The following is a 20422-nucleotide window of genomic DNA, read 5'->3' as shown; positions in this document are numbered from 1 at the left end:
CTATCTTGGTCCAGGTCTAGGCCAGCCAAATGATTCTCCGTCTTGTCCAATCATGCCAGCTGACCTTACCATTTTTCCACACCACACTTCTTGATGCCATGAAAGTATAGAACATGCACATATAGTATTCCGCAAGAAATGATCAGTGAAAGTATATGAGACAAGCAACAAGCAACAACTCTGGGGACTAAGGATGGCAGGTCCAAGGGGCTTATAGATATCGAGCAGAAACATCAGTGGGATATTGTGAGTTATGAAGTGCTTGGTAGCTAGCAGAAGCACAGTAGCAGATTCCAGTTTGGTAACAGTCGACTATTACAGAATCAAGCTGTAACATCTTATAGTGAGCTGTAACTATAGCACTAAGCCATTTAGAGTTAAAATGCTTTTGAACATTGGGTAATTGAATTCAGACTTAAGCGCTACTTGCTCGCTTCCTAGATGTGGTCAATTAATCTTCAAAACTTGGCGATTAGATGAGATAGTACTACTAGTACACTGATAATCATAGTACAATAATTGACACTGGCAGAACAATGAGCATGATGATTCAACCATGACATTCAAAACTACTACTACTGATGGTCCAAATGATGTGAAAAATAGTGCGGAACTTCATGGTAAGTATGAGGGCCCCCAGCTGCCTGTGAAGTTACCCCCCAGCCTGCCAGTGAACTTGAACTTGAACCTGGCACAAAATACAATTGATCATCATTACATGGGTCATCCTGCATGAATGGCGGCCCATTACTCTGATCTAACACTACCTCAGGCTCTCTGAAAGCCTGAGGTTGTGACTCCGGCTGAATATAGTATTGAGGTTGGGGATATGAGGGCATTTTTCCATGACCAATGTAATCATGATCATCTGGGACATATGGTGCGTATGACACTACTTGAGGTGATTGTACAACATCATGTGGGTACCATGATGTGTTAGATGATGAAGATGAAGATGATGCAGCTGTATTCTGAGGGTATGTTAGTGAGGGTAACAAGGTCAAAGATGACGTCAAAAGGGTTGCCGCAAAGTTATCCATCCTTGGTTGGTACAGTTCCAATGAGGAGGAGGGCACATTGATGTTGTATTGTTTGGTGGGCAATCCTTCCCCAGTACAAGACCTAAGAGCTTTTCTGTATTTACAAAGTCAATATATCATTTTGGCATCACACGCACACTTACAGGCATTGCACATGGTGAGCGGTCATCTGGGGTAAGAATTCGCCATCGTCAAGGTCAGGGCAATCCATATATTGTTTGATTGCATTTCGGATTCCAGCTGCAACTGGTTGAAACTCGTGAGCAGAGAATTGCAGGACATTTTTGGTCTTTGACAGCCTGCCTGTTGCAGCATGGCAGATGGCGCAATATAACTAGCATCAAACAAAAATTAATCAATGTCTGAGGAATGTTTGATGAATGGACTTACTGCAGCACCCAACAACTCATACATGAACCATGAGGGTTTCGAGATCTGCACTCTCGCTGCTGGGTCATTGAGGAAAGGTGAATTTCGCCCAAACCAAAAGCCTTCATGAAATTTAAAGTAAACCACAGCTGAAAATACAAGTATTTTCGAGTGCTCAGTGTCCCATCCATGGAGGAAGTAATCTTGAAGATTTTTTTCATCTAATATGGCATTCACACATGCTATTATGCATGCCATGTCGTCTTCTGGGGACAAAGTACCATCGGGCTGAAGGCCAAGGGCTGGTAGACACCCTTCAGCTTCTTGAACCAACTTGCCTCATATGTTTGATAGTTCATCTAAGACAAGCTTAATGATTGCAGTAGTAGGCTTGGTAACTATTTATAGATAAGTGTGCATCTATGATCAATGAAAAAAAAACACGTACTGTGGCTGGTCCTCACACATGCTGAAGATAGGCATTCTCTAGCAATGGCATCCAGTGTGTTGCAATCATCCTCCCAACCAGACTCAAGGATCATATTGAGCACGATGAGTTTCCGTGCGTGATATATGTTTTGTTTGTTGTTCTCACTGTAAAATCCAATTTTGGAGAGCTTCAATGCACCATGTCTCGAACCATGCCTTGCATGCTGTGAATTGGTGCTGTTGTCATCGAGGTTGTCTAGTGACATGGTGCTCATTGAGACCCTTGATGATGTTCGGTGGCTGGAGGTGCGTGAGGATGGGATTGCATATGGTCTAAGCTGATCTTGCAGCAGTAACTGGGTTGATCTGCAGCAAGATTGATGTTGCTGTAATGTGTCGATGGTAGGACCTTCTGTCTTGAAACATCGTTAGTATTGAACTGAGAACACACCAAAGCAAAGTGTATGTACATAAATCATATTATTAGCAGCAATTTGATGTTCTGTTGTGATTCCTGAGTCATTGTGGCTCATTTGGAACAGTATTGGTTGGAAGGGGGGGATTGACATTCTGTGTTCATTGGCGCCAGATTGTGCACCAGGGATGGCACTGCCATGCCCATGCCCATGCCCACCTTGGCTGCCAGTGCGAGGCATAGTACTAGTAGCGTTAAAGATGATTGTAACTTGAATTACCCGATTAAAGACTCACCTTTAAATAAAGCCATGGTTTGGGTTCATAGGGTGAATGAATGAGCACGTGATTGGCTCAGCTTCAAAGCAAACCTGCAGGCCCACTTGCACTGTTTTATCGATTGCAGCACGAGGCATGACTCAGAGTTGTGTGACCCAAATGAGCAGGGGAACAACAAGATTTAGCTCAAGTATGAATTTCTAATGCTGGCGCTTACATGATGGGATTGTGATTGCGGTGATCGTCGAGATGGCAGCCAGCTGCCATCAGAAGACAAATTCATATTCTTATAATTGCACCGCCAGCTATCACCAGTGATAGTACATATGTACATATGTAGTTGTTTGTAGTCTATAAATGGTCAGATAAGAGTAATCAGGCTCAGGGATTTAATAGTGGAGCTGCCTGTGAGTAATATGACTCCCCACTTGCCTGCAACTTATCATCGACACTGCCATTACATCCAGAAGAAACTGAAGAATCCCATGAGTCACCATTGTCATCAACTTCATGGTCTCCACAATGAGGGAACATCCTGCTATATCCAATCTCCTTCTTGGCATCTTTTCTCCCTTTATTCCATATCACAGCCACACCCGCATCATGCAGGCTGTTCCAGAGCAAGCCTATCTGCAAATCAGCCCTTGCCACATGCACCTGGGACTCCTCCATTTCATCTTTCATCAGAGACACGATTAGTTCTAGTTCTTCAGCGTGTAGGCGCTGATATTCCATCTTGGTGGCAAAGGTCTGATGGCTGATACAAGAGAGCTCAAGCATGCACTGATTAAAATATATTTCAGATTCAGGAGATCGATCACAAGTGAACTAAGTCATGTATCAGTTTTTGAACCATATTCAGGTGAGGGTAACATATGGTTGTGAGCAACAGCCTAGGTTTCTTCATGGGAAAATTCTCGTGGTCCGTGAGTCCATCGGCAGCCAGCAGCAAGCTGTACTGGTGTGGCCTCTTGTGAGGGCTATATGTGTGAGCTACTGTAGTGCTACCCTCATCCGACATGGTGGGCAAGAGGGGTAGAACATTCACAGTGGGAGATCTACCCCTCAGGATGGGGGAGCTACTTGGTATTGGGCAACTACTCCCTGGGATGGGAGAGCTAGCTGGCACCTCGTGCATGGGAGCCAGTGATCCAACAGTGGATACTCTGAGAAGTCAGTGAATACCACTTATTTTGTATTAGACATAAACAGACCTAGTCTTGACTGGGGTCACTGGGAAACCAGTCCTCAAGCAGGAGGCATGACTCTTCACAATGGGAGAGCTATCAAGCACCTCAGATGTGGGAGGCAGTGAAACACTGGAGTTCTTGGTGTCAATCATCATGTAGCACATAAATGACACTCATTGAATAAACATACCTATTATGCTTGTTTGGGGTCACTGGAGAACTAGCTCTTACACTGAAAGAGTGACCCTTCAAAATGGGAGAGCTACTAGGCGCCTCAGTTGTGGGAGGCAATGAAACACTGGAGTGCATAGTCAGTGAGTTATACACTTGGGAAAAATGGCTCGTGATAATAAACAAACCTAGCTCTTAAGCTGCTCTTCAAAAGGGGAGAGCTATTAGGTGCCTCAGATGTGAGAGGCAACTGGGGTGAAACACTGGAGTACATAACAAGTGAATGGGTCACCCACTCTTGATAATAAACGGACCTTAGACTCTTGAAAGACCCAGTACTCCCTGATGCGACTGAACTACCAGTGCTGCTTGTGCAGGGCATGAAATTCTTCAATAGCATGCAAGGTACTTGTTTGTTGATTGTGATACCAGCCTGACAGATGGGAAACTTGCATGGTGAGTTGAGTTCATCGAAATTTTGCTAAGTCCAGTGATACTCCACAACCAGCCATGACACCATTGGAGTATCTTGTTCACAGGTGACAGAATCCTGATATGTAGATAGAACTGGGCCCTCTGTATGTCGACAATGCTGGGAAGACAGCTTATCTTAATCATAAAGCAACCCTTGATATATGGTGAAAATGCTGGAAAGACAGTTGACACCTAGGAGGTGAGTTATCTACACAACGATCCTGAACACTTGATAACGATGATGGGAGGACAATCAAATTTAGCAGATTTGGACAACCAAGGGATTTCAGATTCATATTTATAAGGGTGTTCCTCAACTGCAGGATTCATCAGCATGTCTGTCTCTTTTTGATGTACCCCATTCAACTAACAATGGGCATACATTTGCGTGTCCCAACTGTGCAGATACATTTGTAGACAGTGACAATGTTATTTGTCATCTGTCAGCTTCTGTTCTCTGTGGTCAAAGGGTTGTCCAAGGCAATACTCCAGACTTCAGGGAGCACAGTTGTTTCTCACAAGACGGCTATATTGAGGACCCAGAAACAGAGCAAGATGGTATGTATTTCTCACTCAAACTACAACTAAAGCTTAGCATGTACCTAGCCTATGGGGAATGTTATGAAGACTTTGATCCCCTGGATAATATCGAAGAACCCACCATGCCGCATGCTGAATACCCTGTGGTCAGCTCAGCATGTGACGCCCCTCTCATATCTGTCAATCCCTCTGCAGGCCCACGTCCTGGCATGATAAGGGAATATCACCCCAATATCCCAATTGCCACACCCAGCAGGCAAAATCTTCTTCAGCAAATGGACAACAACAAACATGCTAACATCCATCATACAGAAAACATGCATTATCCCTTTGCATCAAAATCCAAGTTTGACCTAGCATGCTGGCTTTCAGGGGGGGGCATTATTGCAAAAGGAAATCAATGCCTTTCTCCACCTTGAGCATGTAAGTTACCTATCGACATTTCTTGTACCAGTATATTAATGATAGATAGACAAAGAATAATCCACCCTCTTTCCATATGTCCAAAGATCTGCGAGTTCAAATTGAAGGACTACCTGAGGTTCCTTGATGGTACCACCAGCAAATCAAGGTCAGTTCCTATAAGACAAAAGTGCCACTGGTGCTATATTGGAGGGATGGTTTGGATGTCATTAAGCATCTTTTCACTAACCCAGTCTTTATGCCTTGCATGGATTTTCGGCCATACCAAGAATTTGAAGGCCCAGATGGACAGTGAGCTTATGGAGAGTTCATGAGTGCTGATCATGCATGGGAGATACAGGTGGGTGGCACCTACTGATGCTGAGTCCTCACTGTATTAACGATGAGTTGTCAGGATAAGCTTCCTCCAGGCTATTCATTCGTTGGTGTGATTGGTGCTTCAGACAAGACACCTTTAATGATCAGGACCGGAAACAAGGAGATGCATCCCCTATTGATCTCACTTGCTAACATACATGCAGGTGTTCATATGAAAGCAACATCACATGTGTTTGCTTTGGTTGCTTACCTCCCAATACCTACCTAAATTTCTCAAGGTCTCAAAGCCCATTCATGCAATTCTATCCACATGAGTCTATCATTTCATGATCTCAATTGTCATGCGTAATTTGAAGATTGCTGCCCGTGATGGCTGCGTCATGTCAGACCTGAGAGGAGATTTGTGTATGATTCATACCCCTTTGGTTGCCTGGATAGCTGACTACCCTGAGCAACTCCTCATTGCATGTACTGCCTCGAAGCACTCACCAATTTCCCTCGCTGTCTCCACACAATTTTGGGACCCTCTTCCACACTCTCCTCAAATTTGTTCTCACACTATTGATGCTATTGAAAGGGCCTGCGCTATTTCTGACCATTGCGACATCGCATCCTTCTATAAGGCATGCCAGACACTGCATCTGAATGGCGTAGTTGAACTGTACTGGATGGATTGGGGTGATGCATGCCCATCCCACTTTTTGATGCCGGATGCCCTTCATCAATGGCACAAATTTTTCTTCAACCACCCTATTACTTGGTCCATAAACATCATGGGGGGAGCAGAACTCAATCTTTGACTATCAGTTCTTCAACCTCATGTAGGAGTGTGCCATTGGGCACACAGTGTATCTACATTGAAGCAGCTAACTGGTCGAGATCATCAAGACCTTGAGAAGCTTCTTCCTGCCATGATTGCTGGTGCTGTCCCCGATGACGTTGCATGCACACTACACACTATCACAGAATTCATATTTCAAGCTCAGAATCTCTTCCTCTATGACAAAACGTTACACTTGTTAACTGAGGCCTTGTGCGAGTTTCACCACTATAAAGTTTCCATCATAACTGCTGGTGGTCACCGTGGCAAGAACGGTCCCCTTAATCACTTCCAGATCCCAAAACTGGAGTTAATGCAGCATGTCGTCCAGAGTACTCGCGCCATGGGTGCCCCATATCAATGGAGCAGTGATATCACCGAGCGCTGCCACATTACCCATGTGAAACAACCTTATTGCATGACCGACCACAAGGATTTCCATGGTCAGTGTTGCTGCTTCCTCAATCAACAGGAAAAACTACAATTCTTCCAGCTCTACAGTCTTGAAATCGCAGCAGGCAAGTTTAATATACAAAATGTCCAGGGAAGCAAATGCAATGGCTCTTCACTATCCCGAAGCGACCTGGATCTCTACTGTTCTGCCCGATGAGCAGTATGTCAGTGCTGGCAAACCAGTCATTTCACTATTCACCAAAGATTGTTCTCATATTTCTTCCGATGATCCTGTTGCAATCCTGCTTACTTGCCATCCACATCATCCCCACCTATCTATTGAAGAAGTGTCTCAACTTTTTCACATTCCTGATCTCCGTCCAGCACTGGGTGATCTGATCTCTGGTAGATCTTACCTTGAGCACAATGGAAGATGATTTTGTCACCCCAACTGCTCCCTTTCCTTTGATCACCTTCGCATTTGGCAGAATTTCTGCCTGCAGTGGCGCTCTACTCAAGATAGCCGTGTTGTTAGTCCTGCTCATACCATTCAGGCGCTACCACCAAGCTCTTTGATGCCATTTGGAAGAGGAAACACTGTCCTTATTGCTCACAAAAGTGGTGAACTGCTTTCCCCAGCAGCGTCCAAACGTACATGTAATTCTTTTCCTTGTAACTTTCTAGATTCTCACAGAATGCTAGGTTATGCCATTGTCCAAGTCAAATCTATCCTCCAGCCTATTACTGAAGCCCCCTATCTGAACCAGCCCTTCCTCTATGTCGATTTCTTCAACTTTTCACATTCATTAATCAACACCTTCGACAGTGTTCATATTGTCACTCCTGCACCTGTGACTGATATGTTCTTAGTTCACTGTCGTGTTTGATCGAACAATGCTGCTTTGGGGGACATAGTGCCTCTGGAAAGCGTGCATCAGGTTATCCAGCTAATTCCCAAGTTTGGTCAACAGGTATCAGCAAGCATGAACTGTGACAATAGTTTGCAGCTGGTGCAGGAGTTTTATGTAAATAATTTTGCAGATAAAGAGACCTTTCATGCTATCCTCAGTTACCAGTAGTTTCTTGTGCCTGTACTATCACTTAGTAGAGTCCCTCAATCCCAAAATTCCTGCCTGGCAAAGCTATTGGTTGAATGGCAAGCAGTCACGATGATCATGTCTTATCGTACCACAAAGATTATGATCGCTTACTGAAAATTACGGATACATTGTGGCGTGTTCGAAAGCCCCGGAGCCAGTATGGAGGCTTTACTGCTTTCAGCTATTACTGGCTGTTACGAGTTGCTACGGTCGATTCAAAAGAAGCGCTGTGTTACAAGTTGCTACAGGTCGGCAGTGGTTTTCCTGATGAACGACGGGACACAGGCCAGTGGCGCTAAGCGAGTGATGGTCCATGGACCGGTCAACTTTTGGTAATCAGATGTGGTTGTGCTACATTTCTTCATCCTGTAATGCATGGTCCGTCGCTGCCGTCCGTCCTCAAGTCGAAGCCTGCGACCCATGACAGTAAGTAAGGTCATAATCATGATGCTATGCGAGCTGAGTGACCTTTCTGAAAGCAACGACTACGCATGATCAGCTAATATCCGGTCTCGCTCGTGTCACCTCTCCTCAAGAGTAAGTCATATTACATTGTACCATCGTGTCCTGATTTACCCACTGCTGTAGAACACCGATATACATATGTGCATTTCAAGGTACGCATTATGTTGTCTGATATCTGTCCATTCACTAGCACCCGTAGATTGCAACAGACTGTTCCCTTCACGCGAACGTGTCATGCTGCACCGTAAACGCGACCATAACTCAGAAGAAGATAGAGATATTATTACATGGAACGAATAGCAACTCAATATGTTCAGGACATCATATATTCATACTCAAGTTCTGATCCCCTTGACTTGTAGGACACCCCCCGCGATTCCTACAGTTTCTTACTATCACACTTACGACAAATACATTTAATCCCAGAATCGGATGTAAACCGCTGGAATTGAATACCACAGGAGCACTGTACAAATCTAGTGCCACAAAAACAGACTATCGCAAACTGAATCACGTGAAGTGCGCTCGGATCCGCTCTCGGTACGCTTGATCCAACTCCTCAAGGTCCATGCAGATCCACCAACTCTTGAGCGCGGTATACACTGTTGCACGGTCCTGTGGGTCCGGGACAAGAAGGCGCGAGACGAGGATCTTGGCTACACATCCGCAAATAGTCAGGGGTTGGTCATTAATTCGTAAGATACGGCTTGTGGAGGACTGAACACAATAGGTAATCCTGGGCACGCACCATCGCTAAGCGGACCCCAGATCGGTTCATGGAAGCAGATCTGTCCATCAAGGATACGTTGTTTTGTTCTTTCATCTTGAGCCGTTGCATGTTGGGATTGGACGAAGCCTTGAGAGTCTACGATGTCTTCAAGTGAGATGCGAGATTGAGAAGAACTGTCGAAGTCGAATGGGTGACTTCCGCTTCAGCAATCCGGGCATTAACTCTAAGTGTGATTTTTATGATAGCAAATGCAGCAGAACACGCACGTCAACATCGCAAAAAGCGTCACTCCTGCACTCCAGCAGTCAGCTGGCATGCCAACGTAGCCAAGATGTTTGTGCTCGAGCGCCAGGATACCTTCTGGCGGGAGATAAGATATGGTGCCACAAACATGCAAGGTTTCTTGGTAAGCTTTTGGACGAGCAAGGCCGAAGTCAGCGATCTGGATGCGTGGGTAAGGTCCAGGTGAGAAAAGTAGAATGTTTTCTGGCTGTTGATGACAGAATGAAGTCAGCAATTTAAAATACGCACAAGGCGTCACCTTAAGATCTGCCTTAAGCTCAGCTAGGGCCTCGCGGGAGGGGTATGAAACCTTACCTCTGTGCGAGATCATACGATCGTGCAGGTACTTCAAGCCCTTGAGAAGTTGATACATGATGTACTTTGCCTCCCCCTCGCATAATCGATGCTTGGAGTGCGTGGTTATGTACGTAAAAAGGTCGCCGCCGGTACAGAGTTCAAGAATAATGTATCTGATGCACGCGATTTGTCGCTTCAGTGGTGAACCAGAAAACAAGCGACATACAAGAATTCCGGATCCAAATCGACAGCATATACCCTGTTAATGTTGGGCTGTTTAAATCAAGATCATGACATTTCAGGATAAAAAAATGAAATTGTGCACGAACGTGGTGCAGGTTCATGAGCAGTGTTGCTTCCTTCATCTCTTTTCTGAGGTCATTGCCTTCCTTGCGCCTAATAATTTTGCAGGCGGCTTGTTGGTGACCTGTGGTATCAAGAGCAAGCTGTACGGTGGCATAACTTCCACTCCCGAGACAGTGAGATGTGATTATGAATCGACCGAGGTCCTGCATAAACTCTTTAGAATCAAACATGTTGCTTTGGTGAACAATAGCGACTTTGTATGACTGCATTTGTGATTGAGAAGGCTGTGACGCGTGTTTTTCGTGTTTTTCATGAAGGTGTCTCCACTTGAGTATGCACTGAAACGCTGATAACCGGTCAGTAAGGCACAAAATGAAAGCGACACATGCATACTCTGCGAGGCTGGTATTCTGAATGTATCGCCATTCATGACAATGACAGATGTTTTGCGGATTTTGTGCCCATTCAGAATGAGCCCATTTGTCGACAAGTCCTTCGCAGCAGTCAGGCCAGTAAGATAAGTCGGTATAACTTGAAGTAGCTACCTGGCATGATATAATGATTCCCCCAGTGCTAGACTGGACCCTGCTCAACGTGTGTCAGGAGACGTGTGAACACGTAAAACATGTAAGCTGACGCATGTATCTTGCAATGTAGGCTGGACACCACGATATCTGGTATCACGTACGAGCTGCATATGAGCAAGTGAGTAAACAAGATAACCCAGAGCAGAAGATGCGTCAAGCGACCAAAGAGACGGGTTCCTTCCAATGGTTATCGGTTTCCCAATACTTAGAGTTATTGCTGCGCAGCAGATCGTTGTTAATGATCACTGCCGCAACAAGACAGAACCCATACCTTCCGTGCGTCCATCCGCGGTCGTTGTAATGAATTTGGCGCATACATCCGATCTTGACAGGGTTTGCGAACGTGCCGACTTTGAAGAGACAAACGAGGGTACAGGCTGAGTCGGTCCTAGCGAGCGCGTCTTTGATGCCATGCTTGGTAGATTTAGAGAAGAAACAAGAAACGACGTAAATACTAGATGCGACTCGAGACATTTATCCAACTGCAGAGGGGTCATTGCTACTTTTGGAATTTGACCGGACCATTCATTCTCAACAGTCTTCTCAATAGATAAATGTGTTCCACCAGCGTGTTAGGCATCAATCATATCCCTTGCCGCTCCTCTGCTTCACTCGTTTGTTCTTTTTATTATGCTTCTTCCCAACCTCACTAGCACTCGCTGACACGGCGGCCTGTCTCGCGTTTCCATGTCCCAATGGAGTGCCATCGTCAGCCACCATATTCTGATGAGGATATATTCTTCCCCTCGAGAACTCTTGCCCGTTACGAGAGGTACCTTGTAAAAATGCTCGTGCTGATAGATTCGAATTGTGAGCGAAGAAGTCTTGGTCGAGAGCTTGAGATTTCAGCCCCCGCCCTTGAGCAACAAGCATGGGAGACGGATTAGCCGGCACGAATGTATCCGCGCCTTTTCCGACTCTTGTAACAGGTGCACGTTTCTTTCCCGTCACTCTCAGCAATGATAGTTCGTGGGTTCTTTGGTTGAAAGATTCTTCAGGCGTGCTCGGCGGTGGGTGGCAGAAAAGCAGCTTCCCGTTGACATAGTCCTTTAGGACATACCGTGCTGCTCGCGCCTCGTCTGGATTACCTTGGCCAGACCGCATGAACCCTCGGGCAACTGTTGACTCATGAAAAACATGGTCATTTTAACCAAACGAAGAGTACTCACTCGCATAAGCGATCAAGAAGTCCTCCGCAGTGATCTTCCCGTCACCCCCCTCTTCTACGCCCTTGAATTTAATAGTCAAACCGTAAGTCGCTTCAAGTACCTCCTTTGGTATTCGCTTGGCTACCAGAGCTACCGGACCAGAATACTCTCTCATTTGGTCAATTGGTAACACACCGTCGCAAACCAGTGCGGCCTTAGTTGTTGCAAATTGCGGGAATACTAACCCAGGACAGTCGCAAAGTACTATCGCTGGAGAGAGATGAATAGTTTGGAAGTGCTTTGTCTTTCCGGGAGTCGAGGAGACGGAAACCTTTTTTTCTCCAAGAAGGGCGTTGATTGTGCTGGATTTACCAACATTGGGATAACCAACGAGTCCAACCACCAGTTTTGTTGGAGGTTCTCCGGACGGGCCAGCAAATACTGCCGATTGGTGAGCTGTAAGCCTTGATTTGGATTTAAAAAAACAATCGAGCTTCACTTGATAAATCTGGAGCAGCTGTGACGAAGAGACCTTCGAGCTCCAACACTGAGAGAACTTTGGTACGAGGGTCCTTTCCGTCGGGACTATCTTCCTCTGTGTGAACATACTGGTGTTCGTCATCTGTGTCGCTTTCGGAGTGAGGCGGCGATTCCGGCACCGACTCTTTTGCGAAGTCATCATCACTAACATCGTCACTGGGTGTATCCGGACCATCTGAATCGGACAGTGAATCTTCGTCTTGAAGTTGTTCTTCTTCGGCCTGAGCAATAGCATCCCGGCGGGCTTGTTGTAATGCAGCAGCATTCGCAGCGGAGAAGAATGCGTATTGTATCCCTTGGCCATCAAAATAATCTGCCCATATTCGCCTTGGGGTGAAGGTTCGAATAAAGATATACATTTGATTAGAAGTGAACCCACGCTCACCTTTGGGTCGCAGTGAGTAAATCGGCCTTATTGATCAATAGGAGTGTCTTGCGCTTATCTCTTCCTGTACCCGCCTCGCCTTCTGCACCTTCCACATCTTTGACATACGACTCAAGATCCTCGCACCTAAATCTTAGCGGATTGCGAGCATCTACGATTTGCACCACGAGATGTGATCGCTCCAAGACACGCCACAACTGCCTCCAGACTTCGATATTGCGCTCGAATGGCGTTAACAGAAATTTGTCCTCCTCCTGAAGTCTTTATCGATACCGGTTAGTGGCTGCAGAAGATCATGTGTTTTCCCACATACTGAGCGAGCCCCCTTCGCCACTCGAGGAAGGCATCTTTCTCCTGTCGATCTAATTGTGATGTTGTAATTGCTTTCGTCCATGGAGGTCTTCTGGGCACCCTGAGTCGCTCCTTATTCAGCTGGTGCTTCTTCAAAGTCGACTCCTCCTCCTGATCGGTGAGAAGATGGGGATTGTGTGTTGATCCTGCAGGGGACTGGATAATCTTGACGTTTCGTCGTTCTACCTTGCCGCGTGAGGCTATAAACAAAAAGGAAGTAATATTCACGCACCAGCCGTAAACTCTGTGCCTGCCAACTGTGCTGTGTTTAGGAATTCATCTAAGTCTCTCTCCTGCGTGACAGATTTAAGGCGGGTTGTTGAGTCAACTTCGGTTGTATACTGAGTACATGAGTAAACGCATGCAGAACGCAAAATATCGCGTACAAGACCGGACTCTTGTCTTTCTTTGGCATCCTTGAACTTTTTATTGATGATAGCTCGACCAAGTCCCGAGGGATTCTGGTTCTTCTGTCTTGGTGGCTATCATTGCATACCGTAAGCAGTTAGTGTTTCACTCCTGCTTTTGACTCACCATATCCCAAAAATTCTGATAGGATCAGAGTCTGAATGAAGATGGTCCTGAGGACCGACCTCAGTGCACTGATTATCGATTACTGTATTTGGTCATGACTCGACGTTGGTAGTACGGGCTGGTTCGTCAATTTGATGTTCCTTTTAGAAGCTTCATGGTCTGACCACTCCATTCACCCCTAGTCTTCAGTCCCAAATCAACCTAGTACTGTAACCAACTTGATCAGATTAAGTACCCAACTACTTAATATTGTCATTCGACGCGGAAGGAACACCACTGTTGAAACCAGTTGTAGAAAGGCCTGGCCCTGAGCCTACAAAAATATTCACTATGCAATTGAAGTGGAACGCGAAGCCCGCTGATCAGCGCTGCAGCTGTGATCTGGTGAACCAGTGCATTTATAATGCCTTTAATGCGCTTCTAAACTTGCCTGCATCGAGTCGGTAGGGGTTAACTTCTGCCTCGCCATTAGAACGGGTTCAAAAAGACGCTGGTTCCGCATCCATACAATCAGTGATAGAGACGGACAGTGATTTGCCATCGTCAACACAGCACTGTTCTTTGTTCTTCGTGCAATCACACAACCGGACTCGAATTGATGTCGTCCGTTGGATCCATGGGCCAGAAGCGTCCACCAGAGCCTGGGAGATCGTCTCTTCCTCTACCATCCGTGAAGACTGCGCCCGCCGCGCCAGCTGTAAGTTTTCACAGTCCTTCCATCTAACACATGCTTACTACAGCCCTGCAGATGAATCTGCCACAAGTAGAGACAAGGACAAAACATCGTCCTCCCGAGTTTGGAGTTCAGTTGAATATTGTACACATCGCCCATTGTAAGAGAGCCCAAATGGTCCTCGATCAACAGCAACTCGCGTGGGGAACGATTTATGAACTAGCACGAGGCGTCACTCGTGGCATGTGGACGTTCGAAGATATGACGGAACATCGTTTGTGTCAACTCAAGGGTTCAAATGTGCAAGCTGCATGGAAAGTGGCTGCCGTCATCAAAAACGAGATGGGGCCGTCATCTGCAATGAGAGCACCATCAGAAATTTGGTATAAAGTTCATTCATCCCACAAATTCCAAGCTAAATATGACTGAAAGGTTTGAATACGATCGAGAGCAGCTTGCGATTATTGAAAGTAAAGGCCGCGGCCTGGGAACTATGGGCGACTGGGAGGGAAAAGAGAATTGGTACGGAGGCAAGATCCAGCAAGTTGCCCGTATCGTGAGAGCTGGAAGTTCGTTTAAACTCGAGCTCGAGAAACCCGAGATTCGGCGGTCGCATCGATTTGCTCGGTTTTTGGGGTCTCGACGCATCCTCCAAGTCCGTGTTCCGGCTAGCCTGAAATATGACACAGAAGTTCCCAAGTTTCTGGAGTCCAGCAAATTTGTGTTATGTGGCCGCGTCTTCGTACCATTTCATGCGAAGGAAGGCAGTGTCTACCTCTTTGAAACCAACGAAAATATAGATCGGCAGACTAACCCTGGTGATGGCGACGGTCATCGACTAACACTTCATGAATTTGTACAGTGGCACAATCCATTGAGGTTGAATTCAAAACAGGTAAATACCTTTTCGTCAGAGTCCCCGTGATGCAGCTCTGACGCGCACCCCAACTAGCCCATCAGCAAATGGTCTACCCGATGGGCGCTCGGCCTATCAACTTCGGTACCAACAATCAAATTTGCTCCTGAGAATATATTCTTCATTGACGATCAATGTAGCATTTCCTCTAGCTTGCAAACTATGGTGCATTGACTTAGATCTTGCAGATGCTGGGGACTGGGGCGAGGGAGAGCACCCAGCTGAAAAAATCATGACCGATGGGTGTGGGTTCATCAGCGGTGCAGCATTGACTGCCATCATGCGAGTAATCCAATATCCGAGTCGACCGACGGCCGTGCAGGGACGTATTGCTGGTGCCAAGGGAATGTGGGTGCTGCACCCAGATCCTGAATATCAAGTCGTCGATGGACCACCAAAGATTTGGATACGCAACTCGCAGAACAAAATCAATTGCGGACCTCTGCACAATGTTGACGCCGCCCATAGAATTTTCGATCTTGTTGCGCCGTCTCGTGTGACTGGACCGAGCCGCTTATCCAGAGACACCCTGGTAAATCTAGCGCACAATGACGTCCCCACCAGTATTTTGAAGGAACTAATGGCTGATGGGCTGCACAATGAAGTGTGTCAGCTCACTGAATGGAACGGCCCCAATTCAATGCTCATAGTTTGGCGAGCTGTTGAGCGTGCTGGTCGTGTTGTGACTTGCAGACTGCGGCGGCGGATTGCTGGCCAGGCCCGTGCATTCGGCCTTGGCCAACTCCGACCCAACGAGGAGCTGAGTGACGAGATTGATGGTGATGATGATGATGATGATGATGATGATGATGATGATGATGATGATGATGATGATGATGATGATGATGATGATGATGATGATGATGATGATGATGATGATGATGATGATGTCGCATTGGACCAGCCACCGGCTGCCTCGGATCCCCGAAGTCGCAATCCCCATAGCGGCCAACCGACCTCTCTACACGAATCTGTCCTCGAGCTTCTCCAGGCAGGATTTCACCCCTTAAAGCTCGACCCGCTCTTTTGCAAACTCCAAAGCGTGGTGACGCTCGTTCTGGACGATTATGTAAAAAAATGTCATATTCCAATCAAGGAGTCCCTTGAGGCCTACATCATACCAGGTAAGTAACGTCCTTATCAATCACTGTTACCCATCTGATTGGACCACAGATCCGTACGGTGTTCTTGAAGAGGGCCAGATCCATTGTCGGTCGTCGCAACTCATCACCGACCCTCAAAGTGGAACCCATATGGATATCATAACAGGACCTGTTTTAGTGAGCACTTTAGTTTTGAGCAAAGTTTGTCCTGAGACTTGTGATTAGGTGTGGAGGAATCCCACGAGATTGCCCTCAGACGTCCAGAAGGTAGGAAAACTGTTTTATGTAGAACTGCCTCCGAGTCATCACATATGGGTTAGGTCACTGCCGTCAGTCACCCAAGGTTGGCAAGTTACTTTGATGTCATTGTATTTTCGGTGAAAGGCGAACGGTCACTGGCGAGCTACTTGGGTGGTGGAGGTTGGTATTTTCCCCATCATGCTTATTCCCGAGGCATTTGCTTACAACTCCACTTTGTAGATTATGACGGGGGTGAGCTTCTTTTGGTTCATACTTATTTTTTCCTCGTTTAGTGATGGTTTTTCGAAGATACCGTCGTGCTGATCTGGTCTAAAAACCTCGTTGAAAACTTTAACACCGCTCCGCTGTGTGAGACACCCGTGGATTTGAGGAACGACTTCGAACAAGAGGTCGAACACCTTCTTGATTTTGACCGACGAGTATCCAAGCTCTCAGACAAAGAGGCTCAAACAGCTTTTCAGAAGGTTTTGCTGCTCGGGCTCGCGGAGACGAAGCGCGGAATGTATTCTGGCTTTCATGATGCGGCTGTGTACCAATATGGCTATGACAGTACAAAAGCCGTTCGACTTGCATATATGTAAGTACTTCAAGTTGTGTCGCTACGATACCCGCTTTGTAATATGCGGTGAAGGTTTACAACGTGCCTAGATGCAAGCAAGACTGGGCTAAGAGTCAAACACCATGTTTTCGAAGCAGACCGCAATTCTCGCGGGAGCCGCAAACCATATTACCAAGTGGCAGCTCTAGAAAAGAGCGACTATCCCAGAGAAGACTCGCCGTTATTGAAGCGAGTGAAATCATCATCTTTTATCCTCGATGACCTCGTGGACGAGGGCAATCGCCTCCGTAACGAGTTTGTCAAGAAGTACTCAAGCCTCCGCAGTTCCTCGCCCCGTGCTTTGAGCCGTGATGCCCATCTCACCTCTCCTTACACATCTGCATCTTACAGGGCAACACAAGCGGTGCATGTCGGTTTCCAAGGATTGCAGGCCAACCTCACTGTTGCAAAAAAGCATGTCGACAAAGCATACCAAGACTGGCTACGCGCCATTGCAATGCCGAAAAGTGCCTCAAGCTCTGGGCGCTCTTCTGATCCCAAGGAACAACAGATCCAAAAAGCTGCGCAATATTTCGCCCGGCGGCCGTCGTTCCAAGACGTACTCTTTTTTTCAGAGGAGGAGCTCAAGACTATTATGGCATCGTATGCTTACACTCTCAGCCAGTCATTCGGGTTCTCTGTTGCCTTCACAGAGCTTTGCGCCATCAAAGCGCGAGTACAAGGCGGGGTCCTTTTCGAGGATAAGTTTGCACAGGTTATGAACATACCTAACAATATCCTACGAGCCCTTTCGCAGGCACAGGATGGCGTAGATGATTGAGGCTTTCATTTTTTCCATGACATGACAGTCATCCAGTACATCGGTATCTTATTTGCATATAGAAGTACTTCAATACTTGTTACCTGCGTGCGATCTAAACCTATCCTTATGGTATGTGACACCAATGGACTCAACTGTGACTGTCCGACTGACAGCTGGTGCACCTTGGTTGTCAATCAAATAGCAAAGCCAAGAATGTAATCGGGCAAACCTTGCTTCGCGAACGTTGTGAGATTGGACAACCAAGCCATTGTCAACAACCTGGCACCCTACTGTATTTGTAATTATCCTGATCGACCTCGTCCATGTGGAGGTTAGGATTGGTAGAGCAACGTATTTCTCATAGCTTTAACGTCGACGGCAAGAACCTGTAGGTTTTTTCGCATGCATCAAGCATCTGAAATACGATCGTGTACTCGGCATTTATGCTGCATCAGGTCTCATGGTGGATACCAGTAAGTGGTATATCTGCGTAGTGGTTTGGCCACGTTACAAGATATCGATATGGATGAAATCAGACATTGGTATTTCAGCGCCTTCTACTAGGGGCCCCTCTGACCGGTCTGTTTACCGCCTGCCTGAAAGAACCATTGCGTCCGACGGAATGGCGTTCAATCTCCATGGACCCGAGGAAGAAAGTGTTGGAACATGGCTGTCCGACAAAAGAAGGTACTAGCTATTGTAGCTCGTCTAGGACAGACGAGTAATGTAAAATTTTACATGAATGAAGCCATGAAGGGTTGTGCTTCATCAAGCCCTCGCTCCGGCCCGCGCTTCACCTTAACGACATCCAGAATCGTGCCAATGGAACGCGCCGAGTAAGCGGATTATCCATGACACCATGAGCGGAAAGCTTCTCTTCCAAGTTGACAGTATGATCCAAATGCGAAACGGAAAACCTCGGGAGTAAGTTTTTCGGAATTTCGTACAATATCCGGGCCTCACTATCTGCCCTGTATAATTGTATTGGATGCGTTAGCAAGTTTTGCGGGCATGTGAAAATCGACACCTGAGAACCTGCTGGCAGTATCTGTGGCGTACGTATAGGGACTATTTGGTGGCATGGCTGACTTCCTTGATCTGGAAATCGGAAACAATGAGGAACTTCATCGCACATTATGAGGTCCGGGACTGACCGAAGATGCTATATCTCAGGTTAGTACATCACTGGACATCTTCGCATCTGCAACATGTTCGGGCTTTGAACTGGACTACCAAAATCACCTATTGCAAGTATAGGAAACCAAAGGAACTCAGGCGATTGTGTCGAGGAATGCAACTTCAAACGGCCGCTGAAAATATCATCTATGTGAAGTTCATGATGAAGTGAATAAGCAATCGGATTAAGATGTGTCGCTCACAAAAATTCAACAGAATCATTTTAAGGAGCTCTAGAACCCACCGCCTTGGGCTTTCGCATCATTCCCCACTGATTGACCAAAATTAGAAAACGTCCTACGGTAGGCTCTGACAAGTGTGCATGTTTGCACATCTGGGTGACGGCCCACGGGAATTGCAATGGAAGCACTGGACGACTTGTTGGCAAAAACTAAGAAACAACTGATTACGTCAACTCTTCCGAAACCACCAAACCATGGGGTAAGTAGCTCTGCCTTTGTCTATGACTTCGCAAGCAAGATGATGTTAACATTTCTGATGCATTTTGCTAGATTATCAAACGAGTCGTAGCTTCTCATGCACCCTGGGAATACTTACAGTTTCGCCTTGTTTGCAGAATCGTGTCGGTTCCAAGTTTGGTGGAGGTGTCGCTAGGGCTTCGGAGACCAACGTGCACAGGCGTGAACGTTTGCTCAAATTTGCGCTTCAGGCAATTGATCTCGTTAAAGTAAGCTCCTAACAATTGACCCCTCCAATGTCAATTTTGACGTGTCGTGCAGGATCCATATACTACTCCCAAGGAATCATTTGTGCTCCCTCCAATGTCGTCTCTGTCTGACGCTTCGTACCTAGCTCACTCAGGGAAACAAGCATCATACCAATTTCGCTCGCCACGCAGCTCACGATGCCAAGGACACGCAGTTGATGATTGCTCTGACTCAAAGCAATGTACAACACAGTGTTCCTCGAAACAGGACGCCCAAGCTACCGAGTGACAAAAGTGCGGGACAAATATGCTAGCAAAGAAGGTATCATGGTCCAGGCCCACCTTCCTCGGATCACAGCGGACGTTGTCCCTCGCCGACGATTTATGAGCAGTTGGGAGCAAAAGAGGGAGCCTCCGAACAAGGCATACTACCGGCGTCCAATCGTAGGTGTGATTGCTTCCCAAGTCGCACGTTGCTTATTAGATGCTAGGTGGCTGCTGAATCGTATAAGACAGTTGCCCTGCGCATGAGATAGAAGACGAAGCTGACGATGCCGGATATTGGAGCTGGTCACATTAGGGTCCTGATACGAACCAGTATAGTTTCCAGTTCATGTTCCGTTTGACTTATTGATGTTGCCTGCCAATCGCACAGTTCTGCTTGTCATACTCTACGTCCC

At 46.5% G+C, this 20422-nt stretch overlaps 9 protein-coding genes across 9 annotated transcripts; 5 read left to right on the top strand and 4 right to left on the bottom strand.

Annotated features, from left to right (window-relative positions):
* Positions 1-575: 575 nt before the first annotated feature.
* Positions 576-2565, bottom strand: BJ212DRAFT_1295111 (uncharacterized protein; the record flags this gene model as incomplete). Its single annotated transcript, XM_041332286.1, has 8 exons — positions 576-688; positions 719-1134; positions 1184-1374; positions 1431-1742; positions 1776-1807; positions 1858-2254; positions 2309-2523; positions 2550-2565. 8 exons carry the CDS (start codon positions 2563-2565, stop codon positions 576-578), a joined length of 1692 nt encoding a protein of 563 aa, XP_041198993.1.
* Positions 2566-2912: 347 nt separating this feature from the next.
* BJ212DRAFT_1295110 (uncharacterized protein) lies at positions 2913-4274 on the bottom strand (the record flags this gene model as incomplete). Its single annotated transcript, XM_041332285.1, has 6 exons — positions 2913-3314; positions 3385-3697; positions 3746-3850; positions 3912-4019; positions 4081-4155; positions 4207-4274. 6 exons carry the CDS (start codon positions 4272-4274, stop codon positions 2913-2915), a joined length of 1071 nt encoding a protein of 356 aa, XP_041198992.1.
* A 1131-nt stretch (positions 4275-5405) lies between these two features.
* Positions 5406-6447, top strand: BJ212DRAFT_1443794 (uncharacterized protein; the record flags this gene model as incomplete). Its single annotated transcript, XM_041337880.1, has 5 exons — positions 5406-5447; positions 5469-5620; positions 5645-5669; positions 5724-5888; positions 6004-6447. 5 exons carry the CDS (start codon positions 5406-5408, stop codon positions 6445-6447), a joined length of 828 nt encoding a protein of 275 aa, XP_041198991.1.
* A 111-nt stretch (positions 6448-6558) lies between these two features.
* On the top strand, positions 6559-7747 carry BJ212DRAFT_1295109 (uncharacterized protein; the record flags this gene model as incomplete). Its single annotated transcript, XM_041332284.1, has 4 exons — positions 6559-6910; positions 6969-7084; positions 7349-7511; positions 7563-7747. The coding sequence occupies 4 exons, from the start codon at positions 6559-6561 to the stop codon at positions 7745-7747; spliced, it is 816 nt and encodes a 271-aa protein (XP_041198990.1).
* Positions 7748-8331: 584 nt separating this feature from the next.
* BJ212DRAFT_1258327 (uncharacterized protein) lies at positions 8332-8725 on the top strand (the record flags this gene model as incomplete). The annotated part of the gene is made up of 4 exons (XM_041329929.1): positions 8332-8386; positions 8440-8497; positions 8549-8577; positions 8625-8725. 4 exons carry the CDS (start codon positions 8332-8334, stop codon positions 8723-8725), a joined length of 243 nt encoding a protein of 80 aa, XP_041198989.1.
* Positions 8726-9378: 653 nt separating this feature from the next.
* On the bottom strand, positions 9379-11040 carry BJ212DRAFT_1258806 (kinase-like protein; the record flags this gene model as incomplete). The annotated part of the gene is made up of 9 exons (XM_041329973.1): positions 9379-9645; positions 9748-9907; positions 9961-10007; positions 10064-10274; positions 10332-10386; positions 10434-10533; positions 10586-10625; positions 10790-10844; positions 10899-11040. 9 exons carry the CDS (start codon positions 11038-11040, stop codon positions 9379-9381), a joined length of 1077 nt encoding a protein of 358 aa, XP_041198988.1.
* Positions 11016-13466, bottom strand: BJ212DRAFT_1573207 (P-loop containing nucleoside triphosphate hydrolase protein; the record flags this gene model as incomplete). The annotated part of the gene is made up of 7 exons (XM_041342088.1): positions 11016-11745; positions 11797-12216; positions 12275-12642; positions 12701-12961; positions 13014-13233; positions 13284-13392; positions 13443-13466. The coding sequence occupies 7 exons, from the start codon at positions 13464-13466 to the stop codon at positions 11207-11209; spliced, it is 1941 nt and encodes a 646-aa protein (XP_041198987.1). The 3' UTR covers positions 11016-11206.
* Positions 13467-14333: 867 nt separating this feature from the next.
* On the top strand, positions 14334-17917 carry BJ212DRAFT_1258335 (RNA dependent RNA polymerase-domain-containing protein; the record flags this gene model as incomplete). The annotated part of the gene is made up of 9 exons (XM_041329930.1): positions 14334-14641; positions 14691-15153; positions 15211-15339; positions 15389-16298; positions 16348-16454; positions 16503-16544; positions 16598-16697; positions 16827-17067; positions 17170-17917. The coding sequence occupies 9 exons, from the start codon at positions 14334-14336 to the stop codon at positions 17915-17917; spliced, it is 3048 nt and encodes a 1015-aa protein (XP_041198986.1).
* Positions 17918-19435: 1518 nt separating this feature from the next.
* BJ212DRAFT_1295105 (uncharacterized protein) lies at positions 19436-20322 on the top strand (the record flags this gene model as incomplete). Its single annotated transcript, XM_041332283.1, has 6 exons — positions 19436-19516; positions 19653-19763; positions 19816-19859; positions 19889-19956; positions 19996-20190; positions 20255-20322. 6 exons carry the CDS (start codon positions 19436-19438, stop codon positions 20320-20322), a joined length of 567 nt encoding a protein of 188 aa, XP_041198985.1.
* Positions 20323-20422: the final 100 nt, after the last annotated feature.

The sequence above is a fragment of the Suillus subaureus genome (assembly GCF_016647635.1).
Source record: "Suillus subaureus strain MN1 chromosome Unknown BJ212scaffold_2, whole genome shotgun sequence".
NCBI classification, from domain to species: Eukaryota; Fungi; Basidiomycota; class Agaricomycetes; order Boletales; family Suillaceae; genus Suillus; species Suillus subaureus.
Note: the sequence above shows the minus strand (reverse complement) of the source record. Positions and strands in the feature narration are given on the sequence as shown.